At 50.8% G+C, this 19833-nt stretch overlaps 1 protein-coding gene across 1 annotated transcript in view; it reads right to left on the bottom strand.

Moving 5' to 3' along the window:
• Positions 1-629: 629 nt before the first annotated feature.
• MAB21L3 (mab-21 like 3) overlaps positions 630-19833 on the bottom strand; it is a 47849-nt gene continuing 28645 nt past the window's right edge. Inside the window, exons 7-11 of the mRNA XM_039841295.1 lie at positions 11882-12022; positions 9424-9715; positions 6785-6963; positions 6104-6298; positions 630-1855 (exon numbers count right to left, since the gene is read on the bottom strand). Of these exons, the coding sequence (XP_039697229.1) occupies positions 1622-1855; positions 6104-6298; positions 6785-6963; positions 9424-9715; positions 11882-12022 (1041 nt within the window). The 3' untranslated portion in view covers positions 630-1621. The remainder of the gene's footprint in view (positions 1856-6103; positions 6299-6784; positions 6964-9423; positions 9716-11881; positions 12023-19833) is intronic.

Here is a 19833-nt window from a genome sequence, read left to right as displayed (position 1 = left end):
CCGACATTTTTAAACCATGAATTCCTATGTGATAGCCCAGGAGCCCACTCTTAGGTTACAGTATTCCTGTTAAAATAATTGTTTTAATTTTCAAATGTGACTTTTTTAAAAAAAATCAGTAGTTCATGTTTTTAGAAATTTCACTGTTATGTTATTTGGGGGTAAATATTCTAAGTAAAAAAGGAGTCTCTTGAATTGAGAAGCATTAAATAAATGCCAGAAGAAACCACTGGTCTCACCAAGAACTCTTAGAATTCCTGGTCTAGTGCTGCACAGGTTGTGTGGCTTTGGGACCTCAGTAACACTCAAAATGAGGGTTTCAGATTTCGATTTCGAGAGCCTGCTGTGTTCCTAACTCTTGTGTGAGCCCAGACTCTATGCAGACACTAGAATAGGCATTTAAAATGCAGACACTAGAATAGGCATTTAAAATAGGTGTGACCCCAAATGTCACACCTTTGATTTTAGAATAAAATACAAGTTCCTTACCAGCTCTCCAAGGCCAGGAGGTCTGAGTCATGCAGCCCCCTCCAAGTTCACCTTCCCCTTCAGCTGTTTGCATTTCATCCTTCAAGGATCTCTGTGTGGCTCTATTTCAATATACCGTTTACTTCCTTCAGGACACTTGCTACAATTTACAATAAATGTGTTTATTAATCTGTCGTTCGTTTCCTCTCTCCACCATTAGGCATCGTCCATCTTGCTCTTGGATGCATTTCCGATGCCTAATGAGCATACATTTATCAATAAACGAGCAAAGGAAGGACGTAAACAAAGGAAGGTGTTGAGAGGTGAGTGACACCCGTCATTCCATGCAGATTAGAGTACCAGGTTCATTCATAAATACGAGGCAGCCCCATCCCTGCCCCACGGCGTGGGAAGCGAGGGCAGGGCCTGACAGGGCTGCACTTTCATCTCTGACTGACGCTAGTCCTCAAAACCGCTTTCTCTACTCAGAGAACACCAGGGAAGCAGACAGAAGCCTCGAACCACCGTCCAGGAGAGCTGGAGAGCAGCGGGGGAATCAGGCACGCCAACCCACCAGGCGGCATCGCTTAATCAGTGGTACGGTACTGACCCAGGATGCAAACACTGGCTACCAAACCAACACGTGACCCTTTCTGTTGATCCGGTGCCTTCTCCTTGAAGGGCACAGCAGTCCCGTAGGCACACGGCCCTGCCCGCAGGGATGCAGAGCAACAGTCCCATTTTACAAACGGAAAACGAAGGAGCCCACGGTCAGTGTGCCGGAGAGCCACTGCTGGGCAGCAGGCCGACACCTGGCTGCCCAGGGGTCCCGTCTCCATCCTCCCCGTCAGACTAGCAGCATCTGAGCGAGGGAAGAGAAATTCGGAACAGTCATCCGTTCAGACTCTGTGGCTTGGGGAAGCTTGATGAGAGCTGTCCCCAAGAGAGGTAGCTAGTTTGGGGCTGAAATGCTTGCTGAGCTCCAGCGAGGCCTGAGTCACACATCGGGGGCACAGTTTTTCCCTCTTAAGTGCTCCTGGGCTGACATAAATTCCTCTGCCATAGGTAACTTCTCTCCTGAGCATCTGATTGGAACAATCCACAGAGGTCAAGCCAGAATGAAATGTCCGAGGGTCCCTAGGCTGGCGCAGCCTCAGGGCAGGCCTATCTGGGGGTCCTTCAGGAAGCAGGCCAGCTTCTGGGCCAGAGCGTCCAGTTCGCCCGAGCTGGCACACTGCAGGAGGTTGCTCTTGGGCACGAAGAAGTGCTTCAGAAAGCGCTGGCTCGCGCACTTGTGCAGTTTCCTCACCAGGCGCAGGAACCCTTTGCTGAAGACCTGCCAGTCCTTAGAGTGCGGGTACTTCTCACAGGTCCAAAAGAGCACCATCTGTGGACGGAAGAGGCGGCGTCAGACATCGCCCCGGACAACGCGACAAGGGAGGAGAGAAGCTCCAGAACAGCTACTGAGCTGACGGGGCGGAAGGAGGGGAAAGGCTCCGCCCCGAATTCACGACCCCCCAGGTTCGGGGGGGCGGGGCTACCGAACCAGCACGTTACCCTCTCGCTCCGCGCGCATTTCCAGCGCCCACCTCCGATCTGCGGCCTTGGCCTCGCCTCTCCAGGGAAGATGAAAACCTCCTGCCCGCAGCCCTGACAGCTCTGCCCGCGACGCCAGCGCCCTCCTCACCTCCTCTCTGCACCCGCCACACCTCCTCCCTGGGCAAACCCTCCCTCCTCCGGGAACAGTATGGCATGGGCTCCCCCTCCTCGCAGCTTTGACGCCTGTCCCGAGCTCTCCTGCTCCCCCAGTGCCACTTCTCCCTCCTGCCCCTCCCGCCCTACCTGCCGCCTCTGCAAATCCAGGTCTCTCCAAAGAATCGGCTCAGTTCCTTGTCCCGCCCCCTCCTGCAGTTCCCTGCCTCAGTGCACCCCCGTGTGGATTCTTCTGCCATCGGGCCTTAAAAGCTGCTTTCCTAAGGGCCAGTGATCTCCAGCCCTCGCCTCCCCGGCCTTTCGGCGGCATCTGATTCTCGGAGCCATACCCTCTGTGAGAGCCCCTCTTCCCCTGGCTTCCCAGACACCGAAGCCTGGGGTTCCCGCCCGCACTTCTGCTCCTCCCGTCCCGCCTCTACCTGCCCGAGGTTCTCAGCTCTTGGCTCTTCGCCTCTCCCTCCTCCCTCCCCAGCGGCGGCTTCATTCCTGCTAAGTACAGGCGACTTGCCATTCTTTCTCCGGCCCAGACCTCTCCCTGACTTCCTCACCTGGTACTTCCTGAAAACCTGAAGTCATGCCCGTCAGCATGTCCAAACGGATCTCACAGCCTTCCCGCACAACCCCGACCCGCCTCCAGAGCTGCCAATCCAGCCGGTGACGCAAGACACGAAGCCGGGGTCATGCCCTCCGTCACCAGCCCCAGTCGACAACGGCCAACCCTGCGGCCTAAGCATTTCTCAGATCCACCCGCTGGTCTTCACCCCCAGGCCCAGCACCCTCCTCCCCCACGTCTCACCAGTCTGCACCTACTCCTGTCACCGTCGAATCTGTCACCATCCACTCTGCAGCCAACGTGTCCTTTTTGAAATACGAATCAGTCTATGTTTCTTATCTAAAATACTCCCAGCTCTTCCCCTTGTGGATTAAAACTACAATCCCTGACACAGCGTTGGCCCCTGCCTGCCTTTGCAGCCTCGTCCTGCCCTGCACTCTCTCCGGCTTCTTCCAGCCCCTCTGGCCTGGTTCCAGGCTCTCCTCCACCCCAGGGCCTTTAACACCCTACTGCTTCTCTTCGGAGCATACCCCCTTTGCCCAGGAAACTCACTCGTCATTTCGAATTTCCCCATGACACCCGCTGAACATTCTCTTGGCCATGTACTTCTCATAAGCAGCGATGATCACGGTCATTTTTACATTTATTTACATAATTCCTACGAGATTATAAACTCCACGAGAGCAGAGGACTATACCTGTTTTTATTCACTCGTATGTCACTAGCACCCAGCAGAGGGACTGGCTTGTGGGAGGCAGTCAACAAATGTTTATTGACTAAATGAAATCACGAATTCACTAATGTCATGGTTTAGATGTTGATAATTTTGAAACATAGTCTTTACTAGAAAGTAAAAGAGCAGTTTTAGGTTCACAGCAAGATACCAAATATTTTTTATTTAGATTCTATTGTTTTGAGTAAATGAGTTAGAGATAATTTCATGATGGTCAAGATAATATAGATACAAAAAAACTATTAATTCCTCTTGTTGCTAAGTGTTGAACTTCCTAATCAAACCAAAGCAGTTAAGTCTATTATAACCAAAGCCCTCTTTGAGTGAGTTTTAGAAATAAATAAGCCAATGAAAAATAAGCTCTTGCTTCAAATCGCTTTGGGGAAGAGCCTCTTCGGTGGGGAGGTGAGGACTTTTATAGGACAGCGTCAGACTTAAGATGAGGTGACCATAACTAGCTGTCTTGCAACCCGATCTCTCCCACTTTTCCCAGCCTAAGGCCGTGGCAAGGATCTTGTACACTCCAGCCACGTCCATCCCAATGCCGACCTGTGAGAGAGCCTTGCCCTCTCTGCCCAGGGTACCAGAGGACAAGGCAGTAGTCCTGTTTCTGACTGGCCCGCCCTTCTCGACAAATAACCCCCTTGAAGTGCTCGTTCTTGAGGATGCACAATTTCACTGTGCCGGGTAGATGGGGTGAGGAGGACTGGAACAGAGAACCTTTGAGAAGTTGCCCTAAGATCCGCTCGGTGATTTAGAGGCAGCGAGAAGGAAAGCGAGTCCATGGAGAGGACGCAGTTTTGAGAGCGGTCTAGGGCCGTGAGGCCCGCGGTGGCCCTATTCCATCTTGCCTAAAATATTCATGCCACTTAGAGTGTTTCATTCATCCATCTTCATTGCAAAGCAATGACACCATGGTTAAGGTTCTGCCGTGAGGCAGCCTAGAGTTCGCTTCACGCTCTAACTCTTCCCAGTGTGGCCTGTAGAAAGGTGAGCAAGAAGCTGAACCCCCACACGAACTAGACTGCCTTCGGAAAGACGTGCCCGCCCCCCGGACAGCTGTACGGTTTTCGGGGAACGTGGCTGAGAACGTCGAGAATGTTGACGCTCGAGAGAAAGGCCCCTGTGTGTGCAAATGAGGTATGAACAGATTCTTGGGCAGGCCAGGGAAGGCCCTTTATCAGAAAAGACAAGAAAGCAAAGACTAGTGATTTGATGGGGAGGGGAAAAGGTTGAATAAGATGTGAACTCATTCATTTGATAAACAAATATTTAGTGAGCGACTACTGGGTACAAAGCCTTGGGACAGAGAGTATGGGTTTAGTAACGTATAAAGACCCACGAGGAACCTGCCCTTAGAGAGATTACGTTAGGGCTAAAAGATTAACACGGGGCTGGAAGACGGCTGTCCGTTGAGGCACAAGTGGGATGCAAAGAAGGCACCACGTAGACAGGTGACCACCCCAGGACCTGCGCTCACCTGTGTAGAAGGCCAGGGAGAGGGGCTCAAGTGCCTGGTGGATACCAGCCAGGCGGGGGCCGTGTGTCTGTGAGAGGCCGACGCCTCTGTGCATGGTGGCACATGAGCGTCCAGTTTGCCCCGGGTGGTCGGAAGTCTGAGGAGCTGAGGGTGTGATCGAAGGCCACCTCTCCAGGGCAGGGCCCCTGGCCCCACAGTCCAGGCTGAGCTCTGCTGCTCTCAGCCCTCGCAGGCCACGCTCCTCTTCCTAGGGCTCCCTGCACTGATTCCTCGCGCGCCCGCAGGATCATTCGCCCAGCGTCTGCCTCCCTGCTAGACCGGAAGCTCCACGAGAGCAGAGCACGTCTGTGCCGGGTGCAGAGCGCACAGGTGTGGGGGCAGGTGTCTGGCCCACAGTCACCTCGACCAACACGTGCTGAGTCAGAGTGCGTGAGCGAACGCGCTGGTGAACGTGCGATGCTGGGTTTGGGGCAAGGGGGGACCTGTGGGGTGAGGGGAGGTCCATGCCCCACGGTTTGGAACCTGGGGTTCAAGCTTGCAGCTGTGTTCGTGGGCTGCCGATCTCAGCACTCCCCAGTTTCCCCTCCACGTGGAGCGTGTGTGCATGGCTGGCTGGGGCGTGTGTGCATGGCTGGCTGTGTCTGGCCGGAGTGGGGACTGAGCGAGTCATAGCACAAAGGAAAACATGAATGTGTCTGAAGTTTGAGCAACTCGCAAGATTTCACCGGACTAGGTTTCCCCCGGGCACCGGCCACGTGTTGTGCATTTTTCTAAACCTCAGCAAGGCTCTTGGCGCATGGCGGGCACTCGTGTTGGTTTGTTGAGTGAAATGAAAGGAGGGGAGAGAAGAGAACGATAGAAAACAGAGACGGAAAGAGAGCGAAGGGAAAGAGAAGTGGAAAGGGAAGCGCGGGAGGCGGAGAATCCGCCTTGGCCAGGTGCTGCGGACACGGGTACAGCCTGGGTCTGTCCGTCTCCGTAATGAGTAATAATGTGTGGGGTGGCGAACGTGGACACTGCACCCCCAGCCTGAATTCGTCACATATACACCCCTCCCGCTTCTGAGCGGCTCAGGCCAGCCCTACAGGAGACGGAGAGGGGACCCGCCTGACCCACCTGCCCTGGGTCCTCTACGGCCGGTGGCCCGCACGCTCACCTGCAGATGGTGGGACGAGATCACAGGCCTCTTCCCCGGGCACCAGACGTCCTCCTTCATCTGCCGCATGGCCTGGAAACACTTCCTGCGGCAGCCCCCATCCTCGTCCAGCTGTTCCAACAGCACCTGCTCAGCCTGCAGGAAGCTCAGCTGCCAGTGATAATTCGAACGGGCCAACAGGGCAAATCCGAATGACTGGAAGAGAAAAACAGCGGGAAGACGAGAAGCGTGGTGCTTGCCGGGCTAGAAGGCCATCTCCAGGGCAGCCCTGTAGTCTGGGGGACCAGCCGCCAGGCAGGCAGGACGTCCTACAGAGGGGGTGCAGAAGGGAGCTTCAGGACAAGCTGCCTTGCACACGGGCAGGTAGGGGGAGAGGCTGCGTCCGCCTTCTCTCAGGCAGTGGTTGTCAATTTGAGCCCACACCAGAATCACCTGGAGGGCTCAATAAAACAGATCACTGGGCCCTGCCTGCCCAGCCTTATCCCGTAAGGCGAGTGGGGCCTGATAATCTGCATTTCTAACAGGTTCTCAGGTGCCACTGCCAGTTCCGGGGCCCACACTTTGAGAATCACTAGTGAAACCTCAACTGTCCTTCTGAAGCTGGCCGGCAGTCAGCGATGCTGCGGCTGGTGAAGCTGTGGGCGTCTGTGCTCGGCGAGCTGGGGACCTGCCCGCTGGTACCTTGATGCACTCCACTCTCTCCGGGGAGGGCCAGCGCGTCAGACATCGAGGCCACCGGGCTCTCTTGGACCAGGCGTTGGGGATCTCCACTGCGGGGGCCAGCTCTAGCTCCACCTGACCTTCGGATGTTTCCACGGCAACCCGAACTGCAGTGCTGTTTGTGAGCACGCTGACCTTTCCTGTGGGAAAGAGCGCACAGGCGATGAGAGCAACTGTGGCCAGGGGGTCTGAGCAGCTCCTGGCATGTGCGGGGGTGACCTTCACAGTGTCGGTGACGCACCGCAGGGCGGGGGGAGGGGCGTTACGTCAAAACTAGACAATCGGCCGGGTAAATAGTGACAGAAGCATTGCCAGAAAAATCTCACGGTTGGTGAGATTTTTCTCCTCCCTCCCCCAAAGCTTTTATTGGTACTTTTAAATTAATAGATTCTTTTCAGAAGCCTCGACTGAAAGAAAGAGACGCTGAATACAAAGAAAAGGTATAGTATTTGCTACTGTGAAACGCTATCCAGCGATACTTCTCTCTCCTCCACATTCCACCCAGATGTCCCAACCTTCCTCCGATGGCCTCGGCCCCATTGCTTATTCATCTTCCCTCGGTGGCTTTCGGTTCGACCCGTCTCTTACCTGAGTCCCAGGCTCTCGTTCCTACCCCCCATTAAGCCAGGCTCGCCTCAGATGTATATATTATCATAAGCCCTCGTAATCACGAAATACTTGATCGTGTGGCATAGCCACTGGCTTAAAGAGCTGAGTGAGCAGAAACGATCCCTCACACCCTCATTTTCCAACCAGGCAAAGAGAGGCGGGAAAGAAGCAGCACATCTGGCAAAGTTTTCCAGCTCATACATTACAATCCATTTCTCATCTGCTCCCATTTCTTTCAAAAGACGCACAGTGGTTTTTTGTGGGTTCATCTCCATTACAGATAAGGATGAGTCCTCTGGCTCAGGATCTATTATTTTGCTTTTTCTCGCTCGGAGAAGAAAACAGAAGCTCCTTCATTAACCGTGTTAGGCTGTTCCAGAGGAAAACATTCTTCTCCTCGACTGGGCGTGGTAGAGAGTTTACTGCCTGTACCTCGTCAGAGCCGCCCAGAGGGGACATGACAACGCCTGGCACCTCAGCGTTCTTTGCTGAGAGCACCCCATCCACCTGGCCCATGAGCTTTCACAGTGTCGCAAAGTGGGAGGTGAACCAAAGCTGGAACCAGCCCGCCTTGCCCACACCCCGCTCCCGCCACGTGCTCTGCTTACTTCGTGTGTGACCTTCGCGTGTTACTTAATCCCTCTAAATCTCAGTTTTCTTACTCTAGAGGGTTGCTATGAGTATTAAATAATCCAGGAAAAGATCCTATATATACATGGTAACAATCTATTAAACATGAGTTGCTTCTATTATGGAACCTTCTTGAATACCTGTCTAGTCAGAAAATGTACATAGAAATCCTTTTTTTTTTCTGTTCACATGGAATCACATATTGTTCAGCATTTTGGTTTTTCACTTAATTATCTAGCATGGGCGTTTTTCATAGCTGTGTGTGCGCATACGCACATACTTCGTTCTTTTTAAAGGCTGTGTAATAGTCCACTAATTTATTTAGTCATTTATTGAGCTGCTGTGATTATTTCTAGTCATTCGCAGTGGATCTCCTTGTGCGCATTTCTTTGCGTATCTGTAAGAATCTCTTTCTAGAAGCGGAATTGCCGAATTGCCAAGTAGACATGTTATAAAAACAAAAGTGGACAAACCGCCCTTTAAAAATCAGGCCCAGCTCACACCTCCACGAATAATGTGCGAAAACGTGTTTTGCCACAGCTGCCCCGACACTGAGCGAGATCGAACTTTTCATCCCTGTCAACCTGCGAGATGTTTTAATGTACATTTCCCAAAGTACACACTGAATGGAACTTTTTCTTTTTTCTTACTTTTACTAGCCATTTATAGTCTTTTTCCATGAGTCATGTTTTTTGGTCATTATTTCTATTGATCTGCTCATATATTTTATTGGTTTATAAGTACTTTTGTATAATTAAAGAAATTAGCTATTTTTTCCCAGCTTGGAATATGCCTTTTTACTGTGTGAACAAAATGTGTGTGTGCACATGTGTGCATGTATGCCACACCGTACCATAGCTTAAGATTTTGGAGTTGTCAAACTTAATCAATTCCTTATGGCTTCTGGATTGTGTGTTTTGGAATAAGTCAGTGGTTTCCAAACGCGATATCTCAGCATGCTGGGTGACTCCAGCCCACTGTAGGGCGCTGTCATGGAAATGTGCTAGTAACGAAGCTCGGGGGTTTATGAGTCATTTGCTTTTTTTTTTTTTAAGTACCCAAATTTTTAAGCTAACATCTTAGAAAAAGTATATAACTCAAAGTCTGTCGTATCAATGCCAAGACAGTAATCTCGTTAAAAACCCACAGGAGTGTGTCGTGAGTCTGAATTCCATTCTTCTATGTGTCATAGCAGAAAAGAAACAGCTAATTCGTATCATGGTGGTTGGACAGATGTAAAGAGCACATGATTACTTTCTCAGTGTAAGCGGCATGAGCTTCAGGTAACACCCAAGCTGAGGATTTTTAGAGCAAAAGGGAAATGCCAGAAATATCCCTTGCACTTTTCTTGATCAGCTCACCTGACAGGTGACAGGTTTCGATTGCATTTTCTACCAGTTTCCGGAACACCTGGAGGACCTTGGCGGGCACGATGTCCCCCTCGATGTTCACGTCTGCCTCGTGCCACTGCCACAGGCTCTTCATGAACTGCCGCACGGCCAGCCACTGCTGCAGGCCCTCTGGGTCCCGCAGCGGGCAGGGGAGCCTGGTGCCTTGCAGGGTATAGTACCGCCAGCGATTCTCCCTGAGCTCCCGGTACCCGCCCAGGCCTCGCACTGGGACTGTGACAAGGAACTGGCTGGGAGCCAAAACCTGGGGTCAGGAAAGGAGAGAGAACGAGAGCGAGTTCATGATGTGGGTGGTGACAGACGTGCTCAGGGAGCCGGCCCGCTGAGCCGGGCGGCTCGGTGGACCACTCAGCCCTCAGCGATGTGCCTCGCACCTGCCTGTCGCAAGAGGATCCACCTCTGTTCTGCCACTAACCCACTGTCAGTGGGAGAGGAGGAGAAAAAAGTTTGCAAATGGCTCTCATGCTTTTGGCCTGTATTAATAACCCCTGGCCAGTATTGATGACTAATCCTTACAAAATCACCGGTGAAATGAAAGGCTGTTTGTTGAGACAATGAGAATTGTTGAGATGACTTTTGGTCTAATGGGAAAAGGGGAACGATCAGATCTACCTACTCCCTTTCTGTAGGAACCAGTCAAGAAGTGATCAGGGTGACAGTGCTCAGGCCAGTAGTCCAAGGGGTAGAACAAACTGGTCAACAGTGTAGTACCACCGAAGGGACCTTGAGCTTTGACCACATCCATGGCAGCTCGCTCCACACGGCACCCCTCCCGTCAGTCAGCTGCACACTGGAGGACCCCCCTGACAATGGAATTTGGTCAACCTCTGCCCGGGGCCCAGTCATTGGCCGATTGAGGGGTGAACGCCCAAATCAGCGCCAACCGATTCCACCTCATTTTCAGAGAGTAACAGTTTGATGCTTTAGATGATGAGTTCGCACGACTCCCCATATCTATAGAAAAATGCCAGGATTAAAAAAGGGGGTGAGGGGGAAATCTATACCATTGCATTCAAAATCCATGTTCTTCGATCCCACTTGCATGTGGATTCAAGAGCATAACTGTCACGTTGCTCGTCACATAAATGGTGCTTAATAAATGCTATTTGAAGTGCGTCTAAAATAAAGCAAAAGCAATATTTATGCATCTCACCGCAACTTCACACGCAGAACGTGGCGCATATAAATGCGTGGTGTATGTTAAACTGTGAATTCTAAGTGAGACCCCAGAAGGAAACTTCCTCAGATGCAGTTCTGGGAAAAGTGATGTGATGTTTCTATTCCCAGGCACTGGTCTATTTTCTGTTGAATTTAGGTTGGCTGAGGTGGTAGAGGGAGACAAAGTTCTCACATTCCAGGATCCAATCCAGTTTCACAATTTTCATCCTGGGATGAATTTTCTAAGATCTGACTCTGTTTCAAAATGCACAAGTTTCAGCGTCTTGTGGGGCACGCTTTTGCCCATCATACTGGAAATGTACTAGGCCAGCCATGATCTCTTGCTCACAGACTAATTCTTTTTCTCATTCATTCATTCATTCATTCGGCAGAAGTTTGAGTGTCTGCTGGATGGTGCTAGGAAAGAAGCAGTCAGTAAACACAGTCTTCACCATCAAAGAACTCCTCGTCTGGTGTGAGAAAGGGTGTGAGCACCAGTAAGTGTAATACAAGCGAAAGGGGTATTTATGTGTCATAAGAAAAATTGACATAAGGAGCACAGGGGTCCAGGATGGTTCAGAGCCTCGGGTCTCATTCTAAAAGGGGGGAGACCCACAGCGTCTGCTCCACAGGGCCGTTTGCCGGTTTGAGTGAGGTCATTTCTGCGGGAATGGTTTTGTCTGCACCACGGTGTTGCAGAGATGCTGCCTGTCACACTCTGGCCCTCGTGGCTTCTAAGCCTGTGGGCTTCCTCACAGGGACAGGGGGCGATTTTGCAGTTTCTAAGGGCCACCTCTCCCACTTTTTTCCTTCCCACACCTGCGACCCCACAGACTGTCACATTCCACTGTTTCCTTAACAATGCCCAGTTCCCTCCGCCCAGACCCCAACCTACTAAGTAGTTGCTTAATCGGCAAACGGGTGCTTCACTAAACATTAATCGTTACAGTGGCACATGCTTCAGAATCAGAAGCCCAGTTCGAGTTCTGACGTCGGCGCCTCATGTGACTGACTAGGTCATTTGATCTCTCTACACCTCAACTTTTACCCTCTGGAAAATGGGAATGTGGGGGCTCGAGTGAGATGACAGCGATGCACTGAGCTTGTGAACGGTGAATGGCAAGCACTCCACCCAAACAGGAAGCGTTGGTAGTATCCTCAGCGGTCTGAGTGCCAGGCGCGTACTAGCCCCGCCCACCCCAGTTTCCGGGCTCTCTGGGTGGGCGCCCAGCGACAGGTGAGACCGGCTCACCTTCAAGTTCCCATCGTACGCCAAAGAGTAAGGGACAGCTTGAAACCGTACGTCTTGGTTGCTGACGTCTGTGGTCAGACGGTAGATGACTTTCTGCAGCTCCTCCACGGTCTTAGAAACCCGCTGGCGCCTCAGGTACACCTGGGTGAGAAGGGCGCAGCAAAGACAGTGAGTTCCGGGGCGGGCCCTGAGACCCCGGGATCAGGAAGTGATGGGACAGGGCACAGTGACCAAAGGTGTGCAGCTTAAAAACTCCTGCCTCCCCAAGAACCCCAGGGGAGATGCACTGAGGTCTGACACTGCTCGATGCCACAGCGTTCTCCTCTGGAACGGGAGCATCTGTTCAATATTTACACAGTGCCTGCCATGGGGCAGGTGCCCAGCTAGGTGCTGGCGCTCACTAGTAAACAAGACGACAGTGAACAAAATAGAGACACTTGCCCTCTGGTTGAAAATACAGGACATAGGTATAATGTATATATATATGTACACACACATACACACATGTCAATATACACATCTGTGTATACACGCACATGTGTGTATAATGTAATATCAGGTATGATAAGCCCCATGAAAAAAAAATAAAATAGGATGAGGAATTAGTAAAGGGGCTGCTATTTTGGATCAGGGGGTCAGGGAAGACTTCTCTAAGGAGGTGACACTTGAGTGACCCCCAATGACAGTCTGGCCTCCAAAGCAGGAGCGTGCTTGGCAAGGCTCAAGGAACAGTAAGGGGGACACTGTGGCAGGAACCCGAAAAGGGAAAAGGAGAGTAACAGGGGGTGAGTTTGGAAAGGAGGGCCCAGACCGTCTCTCAGGGTTTTATGAACCGTGGCAAGACTATTCAATGGGCTGATAACGCCTGCTGTCCAGGCTGGTGATATTAAACAGCTTAACGCATGTAAACACGTAGCAAACTGTGTCTCGCTTACGTCGTCAATAAATCACGGTTCCCTTCTCCCCTATACTCACCCTCCTTTCGCTACTAGACCTATAAGAAAGGGCATGCGTCGACGTTCCCTCGGACTCTGCACAGGTCTCCAAGAACTGGAAAGTACCCACGGGAAATCGAACACCAAAAAATATATACCTTAAGAGATAATTCAGGTTCAGGGAAATACATGTTTGTGGGAAGCATGAAGGAACTTTTAGTAAGCTCCAGGAGAGACAGAAAAACGCAAATGATTTTTGGATGGGAAGAGTCCATAAGTTTTTTTGTGGAATGGAGGGGCTCTTCATTATACTGTCTAGGAGGCGTGTGCAGGCTGGTGCCCTCACAAGAGTCTCCCCTAGAGAGATGCTTCTGAGCCCAGTCAGGAGCCGATGTAAAGCATCTTAAAGGCGACATCTCAATATATCTAAATGCCGTGCCCATCCATGAATCTTTGTATTGCTTCTGCATTTCGTATAATGGCTGTTTCTACACATTCTAGAGTAGTTTTACACATTCATAACAGGATCAAGAAAAAAAGCCCAAGTTAAAGAGATTTCTGTTTTTCTAAACTAAATCATCAACTGGTTCAGTCACCTGAGACCTCATACCTCCCACCAACCAACGAGCCAACCACATGTGGACACGGAACACGTATACGCATGTGCATCTATTTGCACACATGCCATATGTCACATACATAATCAGTTCACCAATAAACATTTATTTGGCACCTGCTATGTCCTGGGCACTCTGTTACACACTAGGGCACAGCAACAGTCACATGGACACAGCCATGCACTTAAAGTAGTGGGGAAGACAGACAAAAGGAGAGAACATAAATGTGGGGGCCCGTATAGAGAAGTGTAGGGTGCCACCAGGTACAATGGAGCAGCTGGCCTTGTCTGTAGCCTGAGACGTTTTATACGTGCATATCCCCACTCAGAGGCCTGCCTTTGAAAAGCTAACCACTAGTACACTCCAGATGGATAAGAATAACAAGAAACCAGAGGTGAGGTCACTAATCTTAACGAGCTGACAATCTCATTGGAAATATACGACACCCACGAAATTGTCTTTTCAAAATCCATGTGTCTTGTCTGCTTTTAAATACAATAATCTGTCTCTACCAGCTTTTAACAACTCTTTTTGGCCACTCACCCACTCACCCCTCAAGGTACTTTTCTTGAGCATTTGTAACTATCACGATTCTGCGTCTTCCAGAGTGTACAAGCGGAGGGCAGAAGGTCCCAGAGGAGCAGGCCACTTGCCAGAGCAATGGAAATGCTTTCAGAAGCCTATGACAAAGTACCCTCCCTGGTGTGGGACTCCCTGGGCTTGCGATTCCACTCTGCTTGACCAATTTTCGTTGAATATCCACTTCACGCCAGCTTCTGTATCTCCGTGTCATCAAGAGGTTCATGGATGAGACGCAAAACAAACAAAACGGGAAACTAAAACCACAGCGCTCTGGTCCCAGGTGAAGGTCCCTGGTTCCACAGAAAAGGGAAACTTCGTGTCCTCTGGAAGCTGGGGGTCCTTCCTGCAGGCGCGGTGTGTCGGGGTGGTATCTTGAAAGACTGTAGGAGTTAGCTAGGTTGTTGCAGAAACAGAAAATGGCGAGGGGAGCGCAGGAGAGACCGGCCGGGGCAGAGGCCGCCTCGGAGGAGGAGCGTGGTGAGGAGCGTGGTGAGGAGCATGGTGAGGTGGGGGAAGAGGCAGCGAGAGGTCTTGAAAACAGAGGAAGAAGAATTTCAAGAACAATGTCAACAGTGAGTGGCCGAGGAAGATAAGGCCTGAAAATGTGCTCAGAGTTTGGCAACTAGAAGAGGCTCAGCGTGTTCGGGGAAGCGCTGGGCGTCGAGCCAGACAGAAGTGGGTAAAGAGGGAAGGAAGAGACTAGCCAGTGAAGACAGAGGTAAGCGGCTGCTCCGGGGAGTCTGGCTAGGGAAGGAAAATAAACGAACAAACAATGAGCCAGTGGAGAAGGAAGAGGCAACGGAGAACAAGACCATGGAGTCAGGATTTTCCCAGCCAGGAAGAGCCATGCAAATCCAGAAACCTGCTGAGTCATTCACCTGGGGTGGGCGGGGCCGGCAGAAGGAGAGCCGGTGCAGATGCAGGGGAAAGGGTAGTAGGGAGTGGCGGGAATGGAGGGATCGCCTGTCTGATGCCTATTTTCTTTACCAAGCGGGAGAAAGACAATGTGCTGAGAGTGAGCTGCAGAGGTGGAAAGCAGGGGACTTCGAAGCGACAGGCTGGAAACAGGTTCTCTGTGGGACGAAGCGCTGTCTGGGCACATGTGCGCGACTGCCAGGCTGTACCAAGACAGGTGTGGGGCTGTGGGAGACCAGGGGCTCGGCTCTAGGATGTTCTCCAGCACCAAAGGTGAGAGTCGAGGTGTGGAAGGAGAGTTGCTGGGCAAGGTCTCAGTGGCGGCGAGCCACGCTCTCCAGCCTGGGCAGAGAGTGCGCAGAGCCAGTGCTGTGGAGTAGAGGACACTGGACAAGTTCAAGGACCGGAAGTCTGATCAGGAACAGCGGAGGAAAGTACCATGAGGGCTAACTAGATACAATTCAGTGGCTGAGAAATAGAATTCTCAAATAGTTACGTTCTCAGAGTATTTGGGGGACTAAGGCTACCCACCCCCAATCTCTCAAGTCTGCTGATACGAGTCCACAGAACTCAATGTTCGTAACAGTCATGACTCCAGGTATACAGCTGTGACCCCGTGTGCATGGCCGTGACCCCGTGTGTACGGCTGTGACCCCACGTGCACGGCCATGACCCCGTGCGCACGGCCGTGAGCCCGTATGCACAGTCGTATATATATATATTTGTTTCTCGAATTAATGAACTAAGAAGATTCATCAACATATTGACACTGTGAAATAATTTTTAACTAAATAATTTTTAGTTAAATAATTTTTAACTAAATAATTGTTAACTAAAGCTCGTGTGTGCGTGTGTACATGTACATACACATGATGAAGAGCCTATTGGAAAAAGTTCTCCACTGTGAATCTCTTCCGCAAATTATGGCGGTGGACTTTTCTTGCTGGCGGGATAGTTCACACGCTCCACAGCAGGCCCCCACGAGCTCTTGCTCGTTACACACCTTTGGGATCTGTTTTGATTTCTGAAGGTAAAAGTCAGAATAAGGAAATACTTTTCCGGGCCTAGAGCCACAAATTCTGGTTTTGATTTCCTCCAACCAACACTTCTGTTGCAATTTAGACTCGGGATCTTAGAATCAGAAGACACCTCGGAAATCACCTTGTCTGGTGTCACTTTACAGAAAGGCAGAGGAGCAAGGTGGCTCCCCTAATGTCACACCAGTAATTAGCGGTAGGACTAGACCTAATGCCCAGGTCCCCTGACTCCTCTCACACTGTGCCACACCCTCGAGTGGGGGCTCCGGAAGTACTGCCTGCCTTTGTCCCCATCACGAACACAGCGCCGCCCTGCATTTGCACCCGTCTCTCTCCCTCTGACGCCCCCAGGTGAATGCCTCAGCGGGTTTCTGGGTTTGGCGTCAAGGCTCATGACATAACACGTCCAAAACCTCCACTGATTTGGGCATCGCACCCCAAGACACTCATCACGACAGGCCTGACGGTGAGGCAGGAGCTGTCGGGGGGAGCCCTGTCTTAGACGGGCCTGTCCCACAGGGTCCCGGCCACTTCATCGAGTGGGACCCTCATTCCTATTAGGCTATGGCAGCCCCTCCCTCCCCACATCTCCGGCAATCGGCTCCTAACTCTACAGGATGGAGGTTCCATCCCGCAGCCCCGGGGGGCTGTGCTGAGGGTTTCCATGGCTCTCCTGACCACAGCCTGTGGAGGCAGAGCAAGAAGATTCCACTGGGGCGTGGGAAGCCGGGAATAGGGCCTGAGGCAGCTTTCCAGGACCTTAGTGAAAAAAGGAGGCTCCACCACAAGGAGAGAGCCGCCACCAGCCTGACCCCAGAACCCCCTTACTGCCCCTCAGATTTCAGGAGGCAAGCAAGATACCAGCTGCAGCCTTGAAGCAGCCTTGTCACCAAATTTATTTCATGGCAAAGCTTGGAAACAAATTTAAGGGGAAAGTATAATAATTAAACGAAGCTGGAGCCAAAGCACATTCAATTCAAACTCGAGCTCGTGCGCCTTTTTAAAATCTCTCTCGCCCTCTCTGCTGATTAGGTCAATGAACAAAGGTGCCTTTTCCTTTTTTAAAGACTGCGTTTGTGGACGCGGCAGAATGAAAGCAGAAATGAATCGTATGAACTCAATCAGGCGCATGACGCGGGGTGTGCTCAGGGCATCCAACCCGCTTCTTGCATTTCACTGGGGCTGGCTACGCTTGTGAACATGCGGGTTCAGTTACCCTAACGAAGCAGAGTTTATGCAAAAAGAATCATCGGAGGCACCCTTTTAGGGTGCCATGCATTTCGTTTGTGGCCTCCGTCTCTCCAGGACATGTCTGCGCGCCCCCGCACATGCGCGCCCCCGCACATGCGCGCATCCCCTTCCTGCGCTACTTTCCTCCCCTCCCCCAGCGCCGTCCCACGCACCATTCGTCACTATTAATAGCTCAAGTCTGTGGACAGTTTACTGTTTCGAATATAAATTACTGGGAATTCAAGGTTGTTCCCTGTAATGACATCATGCTGACTAGCATTCCGACATGCTTCCTCGAGAGAGGATGGCGGTAAATAGCATGCCAGGAATGCCACACCCCTGAGTACGTGGCCTGCGTGAATGTCATTCGTGATGAATGTCACTGGGAAAAAAGGCTGAGAACTTCCTTCCACACAATAGGAAGTCAGACTTTTACTTCTGGAATTTGCATTAAATCCAATAACCAATTAACAAAAAAAAAGGGTAGGGGGTGGGGAGCATAGCAGACACTACCTCTGTCCTCCAGGGCTTAATAATTGTAAGGGAAGGAGACTTCAACTGAGTGATACGTAGATGAGACAGTAGGTTTTCCACCATCATATCCCCATCTTTTCAGACAAATTCTTCCATGAACCAAATGCCTGAGCCTCACAAGATATGTGCAGCTCCCACGCGTAGCGGAAGCCATACCCACAGCAGCACCAAGCAGCTGAGACTGGTGAGTCCTTCTGGCGTGCAGGATATTTTATAAGGGTTAGCTCCTTTGAGCCTCACAGTAATCCCTTAAGGTGGATGCTGTGATTATCCCCATTTTAAAGATGAGGAAGCTTAAGTTCAGAAAAAGTAAGTCATTTGCCCAGGGTCCTAGAGTCTGTAAGTCACAGAACAGAGATCCCCATTCAGACAGTGTCATTCTGAAGCCCACACCACTGCTCTGCCTCCCAAGGACAAGGTAACTCAGTGAAATCCATGCCCGGCGCTCAAATGGGTTCCCCTCAGCCTGGCCAGCCTCTCCTGCACTCCTCTGCTGATTAAATCCTGTGCACGCTCGAAGGCTTTGTCTCCATGCCTCTCACCTGTGCAACACCCCTCCCCCCGGAGCGGACACCCTCCCTGCTCTCCAGCGGCCCCTTTAAATCCCAATGCAGCCTTCACGGTCGATCGCGTATGATATTAAGCATTTGCCTGTCTGCGCACAGAATTCTTCCTCTTGTCTTTGGAGTTACGTGCAAAATCTGCCGGAGGGACAGGGCCGCTGTTAAAGCCACCCCACGACACAGAACTGCTCATTTGGCAGGCCGTGTGTCAGCCTTGTGTCTTGGGCACGGTGTTTTGCACAAAGCAGGTGCTCAGTCTTTGTTTATAAAGATACACGTAGAGGGGGGTTAGCTTTGGGGTAAAAAAGAGTAGGCTGAAACCTCACCACCTTCACTATCCAGCTGTGTGACTTTGGACAAACTATTTAGTCCGTACGAGCCTCCGCTTCCTCCTCCGTAAAAATGGAGGGAAGATGCAAGTGCCAGATGGCTGTCGATCAGATTAAATGAAATGCTGTACAGTATTTCAGATTAAATACTGTATTTAATTCAGATTAAATTCAGTGTATCAGATTAAATGAAATACTGTACATGAAATACGCCAGCACCTTTTACACTATTCCTGCATTATCTTCAATGAACCCTGAAATCATTCTGACCACATATAGGCAAAGATACTATGTGACCGTCAAGGAGAAAAAAGATACCCCAGACCCTGTTCTTCCCTCCAGAAACTTAGAAACAATAAAACAATACAATATTCGAGTTGCCGCCCAAGATAACAACAGGAAAGGTGCTGGGAATCAATATTCAATTGACTGCTACATAAATATTGTCAGTAGTCATTACAATGGTGTTCACAGGAGACAAAAATGATTTGTGCTGGGACGGCAGAGAAATTTTTGTTGGGAAAGTGGACTCTGAGCTGAGTCTGAAGGATGACCAAAATCCAGAAAAATGGAGAGAGAGAGGTGCTCTCTCCCTGGGCCTGAAGCTTCTCAGGGCACAGTTCCTGTGGGGCAGGAGTGGCAGGCACAACCACCTCCAGGGGGTGATGAGGGGACACATATGGGAGGGAGGGGTGAGGGGGCGGGTGTCGGACTTAGGGGTGCTGCGGCCCCCGGAAACCAGTGAGCATATGTTCTGTCGAACAGACGCGCAGCTCCAGCCTGTGTCTGCCAGCCAAGAAACTGGGACCTGTGGTTGCCAGATGTGAAAAAAAATTTAAATAACCTATAGGCCAAAGAAAGCACAAGCACAGGCTGGATTCAATGTGTGGAGCACTGTTTAGAATTTCTGCTATTGGAGATGCAGGTAGATAGAGAGTAGAAAGATAGAAATATTACTTGAATGCCAGGGTTAAAAAAAAAATGGACTTTTTTCTTTCAGAAAGCACAGGGCCATGGGAAAATGCTGGCCAACACTCCTTCCATGTGTAGTCCCCAAAAAGAGACATAATGGGGAATCGCCTTACTATAATTTTTATCATCATAAGTTTTCCTTATTCCTCTTTGAAATGGTTTTGCCTGAAAAATGCATCTTTACTTATTACTATGATAATGAACTCTGAGTCAAGGTTGGCTGAGTAGAAGGGGTGAG

This window comes from Pteropus medius, unplaced genomic scaffold, assembly GCF_902729225.1.
Source record: "Pteropus medius unplaced genomic scaffold, Ma_sr-lr_union100, whole genome shotgun sequence".
In the NCBI taxonomy this organism is placed as follows: Eukaryota; Metazoa; Chordata; class Mammalia; order Chiroptera; family Pteropodidae; genus Pteropus; species Pteropus medius.
Note: the sequence above shows the minus strand (reverse complement) of the source record. Positions and strands in the feature narration are given on the sequence as shown.